The sequence below is a fragment of the Stylophora pistillata genome, chromosome 4 (genome assembly GCF_964205215.1).
Source record: "Stylophora pistillata chromosome 4, jaStyPist1.2, whole genome shotgun sequence".
NCBI lineage: Eukaryota > Metazoa > Cnidaria > Anthozoa > Scleractinia > Pocilloporidae > Stylophora > Stylophora pistillata.
This window is the reverse complement of record NC_142522.1, coordinates 9,870,036-9,887,102: the sequence shown is the minus strand read 5'-3', so window position 1 is coordinate 9,887,102 and position 17,067 is coordinate 9,870,036. Positions and strand designations below refer to the sequence as shown.

The window sequence follows — 17,067 nt, the reverse complement described above, 5'->3', positions numbered from 1 at the left end:
ACTGCCTACAGAAACTTAGGAACATTGTTTCACTCCCTTGGTGAAAACAAAAAGGCTCAAGAATACACCGAGAAAGCACTAGCGATCACAAAGGAAATTTGTAACAGAAATGGAGAAGCAACTGCCTACGGAAACTTAGGAACATTGTTTCACTCGCTTGGTGAATACAAAAAGGCTCAAGAATACACCGAGAAAGCACTAGCGATCACAAAGGAAATTGGTAACAGAAATGGAGAAGCAACTGCCTACGGAAACTTAGGAACATTGTTTCACTCGCTTGGTGAATACAAAATGGCTCAAGAATACATAGAGAAAGCACTAGCGATCACAAAGGAAATTGGGGACAGAGAAGGAGAAGCAGCTGACTACGGAAACTTAGGAACATTGTTTCACTCGCTTGGTGAATACAAAAAGGCTCAAGAATACACCGAGAAAGCACTAGCGATCAGAAAGGAAATTGGCGACAGAGAAGGAGAAGCAGCTGACTATGGAAACTTAGGAACATTGTTTCACTCGCTTGGTGAGTACAAAAAGGCTCAAAAATACACCGAGAAAGCACTAGCGATCACAAAGGAAATTGACGACAGAAAAGGAGAAGCAGCTTGCTACGGAAACTTAGGAACATTGTTTCACTCGCTTGGAGAATACAAAAAGGCTCAAGAATACACCGAGAAAGCACTAGCAATCAAAAAGGAAATTTGCGACAGAAACGGAGAAGCAGCTGACTACGGAAACTTAGGAACATTGTTTCACTCGCTTGGTGAATACAAAAAGGCTCAAGAATACACCGAGAGAGCACTAGCGATCAGAAAGGAAATTGGTAACAGAAATGGAGAAGCAGCTGCCTACGGAAACTTAGGAACATTGTTTCACTCGCTCGGTGAATACAAAAAGGCTCAAGAATACACCGAGAAAGCACTAGCGATCAAAAAGGAAATTGGTAACAGAAATGGAGAAGCAGCTGGCTACGGAAACTTAGGAACATTGTTTCACTCGCTTGGTGAATACAAAAAGGCTCAAGAATACACCGAGAAAGCACTAGCGATCAAAAAGGAAATTGGTAACAGAAATGGAGAAGCAGCTGGCTACGGAAACTTAGGAACATTGTTTCACTCGCTTGGTGAATACAAAAAGGCTCAAGAATACACCGAGAGAGCACTAGCGATCAGAAAGGAAATTGGTAACAGAAATGGAGAAGCAGCTGCCTACGGAAACTTAGGAACATTGTTTCACTCGCTCGGTGAATACAAAAAGGCTCAAGAATACACCGAGAAAGCACTAGCGATCAGAAAGGAAATTGGCGACAGAAAAGGAGAAGCAGCTGACTACGGAAACTTAGGAACATTGTTTCACTCGCTTGGTGAATACAAAATGGCTCAAGAATACATAGAGAAAGCACTAGCGATCACAAAGGAAATTGGCTACAGACAAGGAGAAGCAGCTGACTACGGAAACTTAGGAACATTGTTTCACTCGCTTGGTGAATACAAAAAGGCTCAAGAATACACCGAGAAAGCACTAGCGATCAGAAAGGAAATTGGCGACAGAAAAGGAGAAGCAGCTGACTACGGAAACTTAGGAACATTGTTTCACTCGCTTGGTGAGTACAAAAAGGCTCAAGAATACATCGAGAAAACACTAGCGATCACAAAGGAAATTGACGACAGAAAAGGAGAAGCAGCTTGCTACGGAAACTTAGGAACATTGTTTCACTCGCTTGGAGAATACAAAATTGCTCAAGAATACACCGAGAAAGCACTGGCGATCAGAAAGAAAATTGATGACAGAAAGGGAGAAGCAGCTGACTACGGAAACTTAGGAACATTGTTTCACTCGATTGGTGAGTACAAAAAGTCTCAAGAATACACCGAGAAAGCATTAGCGATCAGAAAGAAAATTGGCGACAGAAACGGAGAAGCAGCTGACTACGGAAACTTAGGAACATTGTTTCACTCGCTTGGTGAATACAAAAAGGCTCAAGAATACACTGAGAAAGCACTAGAAATCAGAAAGGATATTGGTGACAGAAAAGGAGAAGCAGCTGATTACGGAAACTTGGGAACATTGTTTCAGTCGTTTGGTGAATACAAAAAGGCTCAAGAATACATAGAGAAAGCACTAGCGATCAGAAAGGAAATTGGCGACAGAAACGGAGAAGCAGCTGACTACGGAAACTTAGGAACATTGTTTCACTCGCTTGGTGAATACAAAAAAGTTCAAGAATACACCGAGAAAGCACTAGAAATAAGAAAGGGAATTGATGACAGAAAAGGAGAAGCAGCTTGCTACGGAAACTTAGGAACATTGTTTCACTCGCTTGGTGAATACAAAAAGGCTCAAGAATACACCGAGAAAGCACTTTTAATCAGAGACGAAATTGGCGACAGAGAAGGAGAAGCAGCTGACTACGGAAACTTAGGAGCATTGTTTCATTCTCTCGGTGAATACGGAAAGGCTCAAGCATACATGGAGAACGCACTTTCGATTAGAAAGGAAACTGGCAACAGAAAGGGAGAAGCAGCTGACTACGGAAACTTAGGAGCATTGTTTTATTCTCTCGGTGAATACACAAAGGCTAAAGATTTTACTGAGAAAGGGCTGGCAATCACAAAGGAAATTGGTGACATAAAGGGAGAAGCAGCTTTAAACGGAAACTTAGGAACATTGTTTCATTCCTTAGGCGAACTTGAGAAAGCCGAATTGTATTTTCGCGAGGCTTTCTTAAAGTGCAAAGGCATTGGAGATAGTATGACGGAGTTTAAAGTTGTTTGCGGTCTAACAGTTTTGAAGTTAGCTCAGTTTAATCTCGATGAAGCTTTTTCGTATCTTTATCAATCTATTGCAAAATATGAAAAATTGCGAAACTTTGTAAAAGGCAACGACTACTTCCAAATATCTTTGTTGGAGGAGCATGGCGTCTTTCCCTATGACACGCTCATTAAATTGCTCTCTGTTCGCGGAAATTTTACAGATGCTCTTTACGTTGAAGAACTTAGACGGGCAAGAGCTCTAGCGGACCTGATGACATCTCAATATTCTGCCAAACAGTTACAGTTTTCAGGCGATCCGCGATCATGGTGTGGAATCCATGATATTATAAAAGGAGAAGCCAGCTGTAATTGTCTTTACCTTTCGGTTGATGATGAAGATGCACGGATTTGGATTCTCAAAACAAGCGGAGAGATTCATTTCCGAAGAAAAAGATTGGATTCAGATCGTTTTGGAAATGCCGGGTCAGTTCCTGACCTGAAAGTGTTTTTTTCGGAAAGTTTCCTCCACTTTGGCATTCTACCTAGAGATGTTTGCGAAGATCGCTCTTTAAATGACGAACGTGTTTTAACATCATCTGATGATGTCAACCGATCGCCTTTAACACACAATAATATGGAAAAAAATCTTCGTTTGTGCTACGAAATAATCGTCGCTCCCGTGGCCGATTTATTGAACGAGCCTGAAATTATCATTGTCCCTGATAGCTGCATGTACCAAGTGCCATTTGCAGCCTTAATTGACGAAGGAGGAAGATATTTGTCAGAAAAATTCAGGATCCGTATTGCTCCTTCTCTGACCACCCTCAAACTTATTAAGGACAGTCCTCCTAACTACCACAGTCAGAGTGGGGCTCTCCTAGTGGGTGAACCTGAGGTGAGCGAAGTGATTTACAAGGGGCAACCGATTATCCTCCAGCCATTACCAGGTGCAAGAAGAGAAGCTGAGATGATTGGAAAAATGCTTGGCGTCCCCCCATTGTTAGGGAGATATGCAACAAAAGAGGCGGTTATTGAACAGATGAAGTCAGTTGCGCTGATACATTTTGCTGCTCACGGATATGCCGAGAGAGGTGAAATCGCGCTTTGCCCTGTTCGTACTACTAATGATATTCCACAAGAAGAAGAATACCTCTTGACGATGGCTGACGTGTCAAAAGTTCAACTTCGAGCTAAACTGGTTGTTCTAAGTTGCTGTCACAGTGGACGCGGAGAGACTAAAGTCGAAGGAGTCATTGGAATCGCTCGGGCGTTCTTGGGATCCGGTGCTCGCTCGGTGTTAGTGGCGCGGTGGGCCTTGAACGACGAATCGACAGAACAGTTCATGAATAGTTTCTACGAACTCTTGTTTCGTGGTAAGAGTGCCAGTGAGTCTCTTCACGAGGTCCGAAAGTGGATGAGAAATAACGGCTTTCCTGAAGTGGAGAAATGGGCTCCGTTCATGCTGATTGGAGATAATGTCACATTAAGGTAGGTTTTTAAGGAAATGAGTCAAGTTTGTATTTAAAAAAAACCGCAATCAAAATGACACTAAGGATGGGAATCTTCCGAGGCCTAAATGCACTGTTTATAACATGTCAGAAGGAAACAGAATTTAAGTGTGAAATCACCTACCTTGGAAGAAGTCAGCGAGGACTCTTCGCGGCGTTTTTTCTTTTTTTTATTGTGCTTTTCCATCGAGTGCGAGGAGTGTAAAGGGAGACATTGAAGTGCATTTTCTTAAGTTCGGAAGATTTAAAAAAGCCACAAGGACACAAAAGCAAAATTCAGTGGTCCTCTCACACATCTAACCTCGTTTATTTCATGCAAAGAATGTGAGCTCGTTACGGTAAAGAGAGGATTTGTGCTGTATCTTATATAGTTCCGCCATGTATTCTATTATTGTTGAAAAGACGAAGGAGACAATATGAAGACTGGCTCAATAACGACAGGCAATGAGTTACTGATAGGCATTAACTTCAAGGCGAGCTTCTCCATGTAAATTATCTCAAATTCTGCGTGGAAACTCCTCGCCAAAGGCATCTACAGTATCCGAAGTTAACAGCGACTGAACCTGTCAGTCGTAGCAGCATAAATTTTTTGAACAAACTTATTGAATTAAACAATTAATTTACTGAGGAAGTAATTCAAGATTAACACGTACCTTTACTCAAGTTGTAAATATTATCTTACAGGAAAGAAGACATAACCTCCAACGCTCACAACTGATTTGCAAATCCTGTTTCCGGGACAAAGCTGACTCTCAGTCAAGACCCTAATCTTTGCCTCTACCGCATGAAACGGAACATTTCGTGTGATCGCATGATATAACAGAAGGATTTTTTCAGTTAAGCAGTTATAAAATAGAATTTTGGGCTTTCTCCTTAGCAGACGGGCACGCCTTGTCATTTAGATGTCTGTAGTAATCTTCGTGAGAGGACCTTCATGGTAGATATATACAGCCAAGGGAATAATTAACATTTGAATAATCTAAAAAGGTTTTCATTATGATTTATGAGCCAGATAACCTTCTTTAGCCTTTCTTTTAAAGAAAACAGTTTTTCATATAGATATTTAGTGTAATGAAACTTTTTTGGAGGTTTTACAAGATATATTTTCATTTTATAAAGAAGAGGCCTTGAAAGACTGGAACGAACTTTGGGACTGATTCTTCGAAAAGGTGTAGTTCATTTATTCAGCAAGTCATTTTAGACTTTTTAGAATACTTCAGAAGTTAACCTCATCTAAATATCAATCTTGGGGCCAAAAATGTAATTTTTGTCCATCCAACTGCCATTTTTTTCTTTTTTTTGACCGTACTCGGTCAAATTTGAGTTTCCAGTATCTCGAATGAAAGATAGTCATTGTAGACCCCTTTGTAGGACTAGTTACAAGAGGAGAGCTGATCCCAGTCGTATATATCAAATAAGGGGGACAGAAATTCAATTAGAATGTTCCATTATCAAAGTCAAATTTTGTTCAACAGGTCACTGGACTATTCTTGTAATCGGTTATATTTGAATTTCCGGCATCTTGAGTAGAAGATAGTCATTGTAAGACCTTTTTAACTCGTGAATTGCGCGTGCGCAAGAACGAGTTGTAGGTATGATGTGATGAATGGCGCTTGCTCGCTCGCTCAATTGGTCGATTCCTGTAAACTGTTTTCTATTTTAGGCTTTTGAATGCATTTTATAGTTTTTGGCGAGTGATAAACAAACGAAATGGCGACCTTTGTTGCTAAGAATAGTGTTGGGGTGAAAAAGAAGCCAATGATAATCTTGAAAGAGTAAAAAAGTATACGTTTTTCATTAGTGAATGAATTAAAGTTTGCCCAATCTCCGAATACACTTTTATCTCTTGCAGCGTATATTTCATTTATGGCATCAATACTTCTATTTTTAAATGTACACATCCAGGAAAATGATTATTGTGTCCGAAAAAAAAAAAGAAAAAGAGATGAAAAGGTAAGACAAACTCAGAATATACATGAGAACGTCGCATTTGAACCACCTACGTTGCTATCCTGAGAATGTCAGCTACCGCATTGCTCTTTACCATAAGGCCACCGAATCACCTTATTACCCTGGGGCGAAACTTTATCTAGATATGAATTTTACATTTCAAACGCTAATCTTTTGGGAATTTCAACCGTGGGCTCAAACGACTCGAGTCGCTGCTCGCCATAGTTAGTCCCCTCTACTAACTATGAAGTAACGAAATGTGAAGTTGAGCGTGATGAATACTGTGACATTCAAAGTTTATCAGAACTTTTTAAGAATGTACACAACATTTTAGGTTTTAAAAACATGCATGTTCGACAGTTCTTCTGTCATCTTCAGTACTAGTTCTTATTCACATAAAGTACAAAGTTGAATTTACAGCGTACACAGAATGCTTATTGCACATAACAGTAAAAGAAACGCGAGAATGTAAACAATTACAGAGAAAGTTTTAAATTGACACGATAACATAGATGATTCAGAGTGGGCTGTTTCCACTGAATGTGAATGGCTTTTTTGATTTTACATTGGAGGGGGGTGTAAACGTGATCCAAGACGCTGAAACAATCATTAGAACATAAACCGGTGCATTGCTGAGAATTTTCGCGTAAAGGTCTGAAGATGTGAGAGGACCAAGTGCTCACACAGGGGACCCACACAAGCGGCCGTGTCTGGTCGTTTGTTCGAAATATAAAGAAATGTAAGGGAGAATATTGAAGAGTCGTAATATCGTAAACTTATATCAAGAAATGTCTATGTTAAGGCTCAAAATAACTGTAAACCTACCTCACTTGCTGTCTATTGTCGTTTCTGTGGTTCTAAGTGGCGAATTTGAGCGATTTGGTAGAATTTGCGTTGACTGTTACATATATCTTATCAACCAAGCGCGAGGGCCGTACTGGGAGAATATCGGCCCGAGGTCTTGACAGTACGGACCTCGCTGCGCTCGATCCGTACAAAAAGGTTTGAGGGCCAATATTCTTCTAGTACGGTCCCGACCAAGCTTGGTTAATAAGAGATTTATTATACGACTGAAGTTCAAAGGGAGACAAGTGCGGCATCATTTGGGACCATTCGGGACAGTGCCCGGTCCAATACTGAGAGAATATTGACCGGCAATACAGCATTTTGATTGGCTGATTTTAGTTATGGGCCTTCTGACAGCCCGAGCCGTGTAATAATATACTGTATACTTTACTGTATAAGAAGGAGACAGTAAAGTAACAGTGAACGCAAAATCTACCAAATCGCTCAAATTCGCCACTTAGAACTACAGAAACGACAATACACAGCAAGTGAGGTAGGTTTACATTTAATTTGAGCCTAAATATATACATTCCTTGTAGCGAAAAGCGATACTCAAGTGAACGGAAGTGTTGGGAGGACGAAAACGAGACAAAGCTGGAAGTCTGGGTATGATACTCCAATTGAGACGGCCATTTTAAATCGTTTTGACTCCGTTCCTAGCTTTGGGAGGTTGTAGCGGTAGCTAACTCAAAGAAAAACAGAAAAATTAAAGCTTATAATGTTAAATTTATCTCAATGGCCAGGAGTACTGACTTATGTTTCAAAACAACGTATGTGAGTATGTTTTTGCGCTTCAGATCGATCGTATGTTGCTTTCAGTGTTTTGTGCATGGTTCATCACCCTTTGGAAAATTAGTTTCCCACGAAACCCCCTACCCCTCAGAAATTACTGCCCTTGAACCCCCCTCCCCCTCAGAACTTCCAATGATCTTCCGTGGGGGGTATGGATATTTTCTGGAACCACACAATTGGTTTTGTTTCGGGGAGTTTTTGACTGGAGGAACTTGTAAAGCACTGTGTGGTTTCTATTTGGGCAGGTGATAATTTGATCTAAAAGCCTGTACATAACATGTAAATGACATTTAGCCCTTTAAGCTCTAAGATTGATTGGCTTTTAATTTCCCCTTACAGTATCACCTTTCCCCAGTAAAGGTCATGAGAAGAAGAAAAATGATCACTAATTGAGATGCTCTTGATTGTCAAACAAATTCTCTCTGATAGCAACAGAGGAAATGTGTAGAGAACAGTTGGTAGAATATTATGAATATCAATGTAAGGGTTTAAATGGTTAAGCCTCTGTAAATACGACTATATATGTGCAACAAAGTGGTTCAGTTTTCTCATCATCTCATCTATTTCTCATCTTAGATTTTGTCTTAACTTGCTCCTGTGAGAGGTTGGCCCTTCCCCATGTATTGAAAGAAAGTCTATCAGTTGTTGTCTTGTTTAGTATGGTTTGTGACAAGTTCATACATGTAGTTCAGCTGGTTGATGGTGAGGATAGTTTTTCCCCTATCTGAAACTGCCCTGTAGGTCTGACTGAAAAACTCCCCAAGTTTCTTTATTGTGTCTAACAAACACTTGCTTCCCTCATTCTAATTGAAGCTAATTGTTTTTGTTTCAGGGAGCAGAGTACATAAGAAATGTGCACAGCTTATTGTGGTTTCTATTTGTGTTACTAGTAGGTGAGGAAAAAGCATGAACATTACACTTGAATGATATTTTAGACTGCTGTAAATAATGCTCTCTCTGCTTACAACACAATGGTTAAGTCAATTGTCATCTTAGATTTTCTCTTAATTTGTGCCTCTGAGAGGCTAGCCATGAAGTTTACAAGTTGTTGCATTACTTGGTATGGTTCATGATGAGTTCATAGTTCAGCTGATTGATGGTGACGTTAAACTTCGCCCCTATCTGAAACCACCTTAGTGGTATTACTGAAAAAGTCAGAATTCCTTTCTCTGACAGTGTCTAACAATGAGTTACTTGTCTTACATGTAGGTACGTTGTCAAGACCTAACCAAGCAGGCTTTTCTGAGGTGAGGAGTGTGTGATGAACTAGGTGGCAATGTTTTTTGTTGTCGAGTTTGGTGCAAGTGATGACCTCCAGAATAGGGACATAAGAAAGTCACCCAGTGACTTGATTAGAAAATCTGGGTTTACCTGATGCACCTCTTGTAATTGGTATCCTGTTTTCAAATTGTTTTGTACATCTTATGATCTTGAAACTTGAAATCTCTTTAATTTGTGGCTTCAATTGTACCTTATTTTTTTAACCAGTCATTTTTCTTTCTTGTTTTAACTATTATTTTATATATGTTTTCATGGAAGATTAGAATACTAGCAGGAGAGGTTCAGTGACCAGAACAAAAAGAGGCTGAGCCACTTAAGTGGTAATATAAGTGTAAATTTTATTACAGATTCCTTGTTTATGACTGGCATGCATAAAAATTTGACTGGAAAAAAAATACTGGTTCTGTGAGTTACTTGTACGTGTTAGCTTAATGTATGGTTTATTACAGAATTTTGTTTCGTAATCATGGATGTGGCCAATGATGCATTATTTATTTGCTACTCTTGAACATAACTGATGATAAATATCACCAAAATAACTGAGGCCACTTTGTAGACTGAGACTGTTTCAGACATGTTCTATAAGCATGCAAGTGAAAATAAACCAATTGATAGAAGCTTTGACAAGAATTAACAGATCAGAGTTCTTGGGTTTGATGATAGATCTTACGTTTGTTACTCTTCCCTTAGAGTTTTATCCTTTGAATATTATAATAGTCTTCCTGTAGGCATTAGATCTGCTTGCACCAAAAGTGATTTTAAATGGAAACTTCAGACATTTTTATTCAGCAAGGCATTTTGTTAGTACAATTAGTTTATATTTAGATTTTCATTTAGTCTCTTTTTCTGCAAATTGCTTTTCTTATCCTCAATTGTAATTGTACAGTTTTCTTCTTTGATTTCATAGTGATTGTAAATGGTTCTTATTTTGTATAAATACATAAATTTATTGTAATGTTTGTAATGTGCATTTGATTAGTTTTAAAGAAAATGTGCAAATAAATATTGAATATTGTTATAATGGTTTATACATATTAAGTTTGTGATGCCTTTCTATATCCTGAATCGATAGTTAATTAATTTTTTCAGAATGTGTAATAATGACAGAATGGGTGAATAATGAGGAATAAAATTTTAGGAGACTTCAGCAGTTGTCTCTAATAGCATAGAGCTCTATTGTAAAGTTGGCTTAACAAAGTTTAAAAAAAAAAAAAATTGTGAAATTATTTTCATGTTTTTCTAGGTCCAACAAGTTACTTAGCTTGAATTTGTTGTGGAAATATTGAAAAAGATGGAAAATTAATTTTTTCAGAATGACAAGGTGAGAAATTTATTAAGTAAATGATTATTTTTGCACCATTGTCAACCAATGCTTGATTGTTAACATTGGAAAACAACATTGGAAAAGGTTGTGGATCAATGGTGTTTATATTAGTCAGAAAGATTGTACCTCATGTTTAAAACCACAGTTGAAAGCCAGTGATGACTATGTATATTCAGTCATAATCCACTGATGTTTACTTCTGAAGACTACTTTGATACTGAGGCTTTCATCTAATAAAATCAAAGTTCCTAACTCTGTTAACACCAAAATCTTACTCCCCCACTCATAATCTTCTTTAACTTCTCTCCTAGGTGTCTTCTAAAAAACCATGGACACAAAAGCTGTGTAACTTCAATGAATGTCTTCCAATTAGACTTTGGATGTGATTTCTACTTACTTGGTATACTGAAAAATTCGCAGTAATGATGAAATGTTCCAAAAAGTCTTTGTATGGTTTACTACTTGTGTATTGTTGACAGTAGTGTACAGTCCTGTCTGTATTACAACTGTTCTGATTTTCCATTGTCCCAACTTTTACATCTGTTGTCAAAAGGACAAGAAAGCAAGAGCTTCCAGCATACTGGGGTCATTAGTGATACAGTTCAAGCGGGCACTAATTCCAGAACCAGAATTTATTTTTCATTAGCTTCAACATTTACCACTTGACAATGCAAGCGGATTAATAATCTACTAACCATGAAAGAATGACACAGATACAAAAATTTTCTAAATTACACAGTTCTTAGAATTGCTGTTTTTAAAAATATATAGCATTGTATTGATCATTGCATTACACTCAAGACAGTGAGAAATATGTTGCATTAAAAAGGATACATTTACCTGTACAATAAAGATCTCTGTTTGAGTTACTTTCAGTCTAAAGTAATTAATTTTATCACCAGCATTACCATTTATAACAGAAAAATAATTCTTTTGATCATAACACTTGACACACCAAAGCTATGGGGTGTCAAAGTCTGATCAAAGATTCTCAACCAAAGTCTATGTGGTTGGCTATTGAAAAGTCCAAATTTGAAGTGATGTGGCTTTTGGCTGGTTATTAAATAGCACCACCTTGCAAATATATTCCTGACCAATGTTAAATATTCACCCCAATGATACTCTGGCTGAAAATATTAGAAACATATAACCCAGATGTTGTGGTGATCAATAGTACCATGTTCTGTTAACATTTTTTTTTCCTTTTTGATTTTGTTACATGCAGGTTCATTTGTTTTTGTTTTTGCCTTATTTAGTTAGCATTTTGTATCTTTCTTTTTTGTTTGGTTGTTTAATCTTCCCATTTTACTTTTTTTGGTTTTTATTATTAAGAAGTGTAAAACTTTAATACAAAAGATCCTAATAGGAGAAAATGAATAGTGAGCGTGTCTCTTTAAAAAGGATTGGAATAAGAGCAGCATGATATCATACAGGGCAATGTCTGCTGTATAAAACAACATTGCCATCAGCAAGTTAGAGTGCGACTCTTTGACTTGTCTTTTAAAGTTGAGAATATGATAATTCTAAAGGTTTGTCTGTAACTCTACTTTGTTGTTGAAATGTTATCCACTGTGACTTAATTTGAGCATTCATGAAAATCAATCACTTCATTTTCTATGGCTTTCACCATACTGGGATACAAGAAGCCTCTTTGCAAAAGTTATATGTTGCAGTTTCATAAGCCCTGGTTATAAGTATGACCTGCTTGTTATGTTTCCCTTGCACATAATGAAGCAGACTAGGTTAGATTATTTACTGAATAATAATAGTATATATCGATTTCTATAGCGCATTTCCATGTAAATGCTCTAATGCGCTTTACAACACTGTGCGGGGGACTTTTCCAGACCGCCAGCGGCAGTTTACAATTAATAAAAGAGAAATTTTATACAGATGCCTCCTCCCCCCATTCCCAGTAAACAGGCCAGACCACATCACAGTAATCTCGTGATGTGAGTTCTTTAATGTCCCCTGCTGAAATTAACTAATTGATAGGTGCAGGAGATGTCCTTTCTGAGAAGATGAAGCAATGTGAGTGAAGTGTCTTGCTGAAGGACACAACGTCAAGCCCCAGCCATGACTTACCCATGCTATTTGACCCAGAGTCCAGCGCACTGACCACTGGACTACTCGCACCTCACCCTACTACTGTAATATTTCTGTACAATTTTTTTTCCTTGGCAGCCAATAGATCAAAATGCATCAGGCTAGCTAGCTAGTTGCTTACTGATTTGCTGTTACAAGCTTGCTGCATAATTTTCCCTCGTTGTACAGTTCGTAGATCCCACGGCCAGTTGCAAATATTGTTGGCCACGTCATAGCTGTTACAAGCAGCAAGAGCTTCTACAAAGTCTCCCATTGAGGGCACTTTTGAAAAGGTGCACAGAGTAGCAATGAGACTAACTGTTGGACTTCTTCCTGCTTTGTAGTCAATTTCTATCAGGTCCAAGTCTTGCTCTGAAACTTTCAAGACTTGCCCAACGGAACGCCAGTTTTTTTTTGTTGGTGTCTCTAGGGGATCCAGCATCCTCTGCACATAGTGCAACAGTATTTGATTGTCATGGTTGCACAGCTGTGGCATTTCAGAGACTTTACAATCTAAGAGTTCAATGGAAAACAGTCTTAATAAGAGTACTGGTAATTGAGCTAGTGTGGTTGTAACATAAAATTTCCTATTTTGTAGTACTAGTAGAATGTATTATTAAGAATACAATCTTTGCTGGGAAGGAAACTTAATCTTGGTAGTCTTGGAACACTACAGGGTATGAGTTAAAATACTTGATGATGATTTTGATGATGATTTATTTAACTCAGCCCGGTTTTACAAGATATATAGGTTAAATTTACATAGCAACAGTACAGCAAAGGAATAAGGAGAAAAAATTTAGCAATAGAGAAGGTAGCTAGTTAGGATCATCCAAATAGCCAAGGCTAATCTAGTGGATGACCCTAATTATAAGATATAGTTAATTACTAAGGGCAAAATGAAGAATAATTTTTTTTTCTTTAATAAAAAATTTCCCACACATGAGATTACTGTGTGATGGATGTCCTCCCCTGGGGTGGGATGGATGGGTTAGAACAGCACGTCCACATCAGCTATTACAGCTGTCAATTAATCAACCTGCTTAAACAAATAAATGAACTTCAACTATTACTTCATGCACTAAAGTAGATAATTAAAAAGAGTAACAATTAAGTATAGAGTTCTTCAGGGTTTTGCAAAATATTCTAAGAGAATTTGAATTAATTATCCTTTTAGGTAAGGAATTCCAAAGGCGAGGGCCTGTGAATTTTAGGGACTCGGTAGGCCATATTGAGTAGTGTTAACTGAGGCTACATAAAGATTTCTGTTACATGATTGCCTCGTTGAGTAGGAATGAACAGAAGATGTAAATTTGAAATATTTATTGAAACAAGTGGGTAACAGTCTATGTGATCACTGATAAACAAAACAGAGGATCAGTAATTCAATAACATCATTGAGCTTAAGAAGATTGAGGGATTTAAACAGAGGCTCAGAATGGGATTTTGGTTCAGAGAAAGATATTATTCTGACTATTTTTTTTTTCGGATAATAAATAATTGTGTTAGAAATGAGGGAAAGGTTAAACCCCAGACATGGACGCCATAAGTGAGGAATGGATAGATAAGGGAGTAATAAAGCATGACAAGACTATCTTTGTTGACAAAGTGTCTCACTTTAGACAAGATACCTACAGTTTTGGATAGTTTCAAACAAAGCTCATTAATATGACTTTCCATGTTAAGTGAGAATCAAATGTTACGCCAAGGTACTTAGTGGTGAAGGCACAAATGAGAAGGCAATGATTGTGAAGGCACAAATGAATTCAATAATGTTACTTGGAAATTTCAGAATGGGAGTGATCACCCATTCTGTAACCAGCTTAAATGGTTCCTTGCAAAAAAAAAAGGTGTCAAATGGAAGAGAGAGGTTACTGTGCTGATTTATCAGGGAAAGAGATGGTTGTGGTCCTTCAGATCAGATTGAAAAAGAAATAATTTTGGACATAGGATGGTCATCTTATAATCACTACTTGCTTAGTCTTAACTGTGTATATCTGTATGAAACCTCACTTAATCATGATAATGAAACTTTTTAAATGATAAGAATTGATCAAATGTTGCTTCAAATTTTAATTTTAATGTTTCAATTTGTTAAAGAAAATCCAGATGAACTTGACTCTTTGACCTAATACATCAGAGAGGAATATTATTGGACCAGCAGACTCAATTTACTCAAAGGACCTATAAATATAGTACAACAAATCCTTAGGCAATACTAGATATAGAAATACCGTCAGGATGTGATTGTTTCCAACAGTAGTAGAAAAATGCTGCCAAAACAAAAACCAGAGTCGTAGCCACAATGGTAATCAAGGCTATAGATGTAGCCGACACTTTTTCCCCTTCTTCTTGTGTTGACCTCTTGTATATAACTGCCTTTGTTGTTGCTGGAAACGAATGTTTTATTTCGGATTCGAGTACAGGCTTCTTAGTGTCTTTCGTTGAAGCTGTACCACTTAAATCCAAGTTAAAGTCATCGACAGGTGGGTCAACAACAGGAGTGGGTGTGGTTACGTCATAAGTCGCTGTTGTTTTTGTAGCATTTTCCGCAGTCTCCCTTATTTCCTTGCAGAGGCTATTCTGATGGGTCTCGAGGCACTGCCATTCCCTACCCATTCCAATATCTTTACAGTTTTTCAGTCTGGCAGATTCATGAACGGTGGGGCAGCAAAAATAGCATTCCTGGCAAAAACCATTGTGGTCCAGAAAATGTCTTTCAGGGCATTTGTTGCCACATTTGCGGTTTTGATCAGGGGTGCACCGCTGAATAATGTTCTTTAATCCACAGTCATGGCACGATCTGCAACTCTCAATGCTATCATGTTTGTCAGAGAAAGTCTCATTCTCTATGCAAGGTTCACATTTAATGGTGGTGTAATTTGAAATTTTTGTACCGCATAGCGGTGTGAGTCCCGTTCCTGCTGGGCACTTGGGACATGCTGTGCACTCCGTTTGAGCCCCTGGAGTATCGGGAAAGTATCGTAAGAAATTTCCCAACTGGGAACATCTGGCCGGCTTTCCTGACGCTAACTGTGACCACAATGCTAATAACAGGATCAGCTAAGACAGGAGCCGAGAGAGAAAAATATCAGCTCTTTGCCGTTTTTTAAATATATCATGTCATTGACCACATCGTTGTGAAAATATACGGATCATTTAAGAACTTCCCCAGTTTTGTTTGTTTGTTTGTTTTCTTCGTTTTTACCGGTCGGTGGAAATCTATCGACGCGGCCGAAAAAAGGGCGCTATAACCAAATTTGAGTGCGTTTGTCAAACACCGGAAAAAATCAGTAATAGCGCACAAGGTCGCTAAAAATCTTCGTTAGGGAATGTTTGTGCCCCGAAGGCCCCAATCACCATAAAACATACGTCTTATGTGGAGACTCATTGCAGGGGCTATTGTTTGGTCAGTTTTTCACCACATAGCTCCTGACAGTAGTGTAGACGGATTCTATGTCAAATCGGGATGCATGTCAAGTTACTTAGATTTTAGCTTGGGCATAAGGGTTTGCCTAACAAATACGGCGCATCAGACGTGAGCAGGTGAAATACGTAAATTTAATTACTTATGTCGGAAGCCAATAATCGAATAACCTCTTAGATCAAAAGGCTGTGTATATTCTAAATGTTCCATTTCCATTCCCATTGAGAAACAATTCGAATCAAATCAGTTTTTTTCGATGGTTGTCGTGGAAAACGTTTTCGGTCAGTGGACATGTATTCACGAATGAAAGCTTACGCTCAGGTATCTTAAACTATTTACCTTAATAGCTCCTTTCATACCGTGCGTGTCACCATTATTGAGTTTGCATCTTTTGTTAACCTGTGGTGAGAGATAAAATGAACATTCACGCTTAACTTGATCTTGCCGAAAGTATACCAGAATACGGTAAAAAAACTGCTGATCGAGCAAGTGTAAAATAAGTGCGAATCATCAGTTTATGCTTGCCTACCGTTTGTGCTCTTCCACTCTCGATGCTGAAAACTATGGATTTTTTTCGGTCAGAAAACACAAATTTCCGTGGATGGGAAGCTGTTATAATTATAAAGCCTTCCTTTAGCCCTAATGAACGGTCTTAATGGCAGAAACAATTATTATTCTACAGAAGTCGAGAAAGTTCAATAAAGTACTCTCTTAAGAAATAGGGGATTCCCCGTTCCAAGGAGGTCAGGAAGAGGTAAAGCAAAACTACTATAGTAGGCTCGCTTTTCGGCTCGTTTCGAACTAACACGGTCCCTTGCAGCTTCATGTGGCAGACACTTATACTGAAATAGCCAACTGTATTTGTAGTAAGTGTTAAGATCATCGAGGAAAGAAAAAAATGTAGAATCACTATAACGCATTGACTACATGACGTAGTCGCGTCGGGGATTCCCCGTCCCAGTGAGATGCTAAGTGCCATGTAAATTGCCATCACGGTCATTAATGCAACATTGTACATCTCTAACGTATCAAAATAAGATTTCCAGATATCAAACGAAATGAAGCGTTCCATTAAATCGGCTTGAACGATCTTTTACTTTTTTT

General features: G+C 38.3%; 2 protein-coding genes, 1 long non-coding RNA gene, 1 other non-coding gene and 1 pseudogene across 12 annotated transcripts in view; 4 read left to right on the top strand and 1 right to left on the bottom strand.

Moving 5' to 3' along the window:
- LOC148732384 (uncharacterized) overlaps positions 1–11,320 on the top strand; it is a 94,057-nt gene extending 82,737 nt beyond the window's left edge. For 2 of the 9 annotated variants that reach the window (XR_015999568.1, XR_015999575.1), the window contains exons 2-5: positions 8,679–8,739; positions 9,056–9,093; positions 9,391–10,448; positions 10,763–11,320. This is a non-coding gene — a long non-coding RNA (uncharacterized LOC148732384). Of the gene's footprint in view, positions 1–7,649; positions 7,829–8,678; positions 8,740–9,055; positions 9,094–9,385; positions 10,449–10,762 lie in introns of those variants that run through there. The other 7 variants (XR_015999569.1, XR_015999572.1, XR_015999570.1 and 4 more) reach the window with 7 other exon arrangements.
- Positions 100–6,106, top strand: LOC148732387 (uncharacterized). Its single transcript, XM_088758784.1, has 2 exons — positions 100–4,238; positions 4,943–6,106. Exons 1-2 carry the CDS (start codon positions 292–294, stop codon positions 4,974–4,976), a joined length of 3,981 nt encoding a protein of 1,326 aa, XP_088614910.1. The 5' UTR covers positions 100–291; the 3' UTR covers positions 4,977–6,106.
- On the top strand, positions 8,907–8,980 carry LOC148732386 (small nucleolar RNA snR60/Z15/Z230/Z193/J17). The gene has a single exon (XR_016000892.1). It is a non-coding gene; the product is annotated as a small nucleolar RNA snR60/Z15/Z230/Z193/J17 (small nucleolar RNA).
- Positions 9,602–9,674, top strand: LOC148732385 (small nucleolar RNA SNORD24; annotated as a pseudogene).
- LOC148732383 (uncharacterized) lies at positions 11,068–17,067 on the bottom strand. The gene is made up of 4 exons (XM_088755784.1): positions 16,493–17,067; positions 16,303–16,362; positions 14,771–15,599; positions 11,068–13,049 (listed from the first exon to the last, which is right to left on the bottom strand). Exons 2-4 carry the CDS (start codon positions 16,318–16,320, stop codon positions 12,667–12,669), a joined length of 1,230 nt encoding a protein of 409 aa, XP_088611910.1. The 5' UTR covers positions 16,321–16,362; positions 16,493–17,067; the 3' UTR covers positions 11,068–12,666.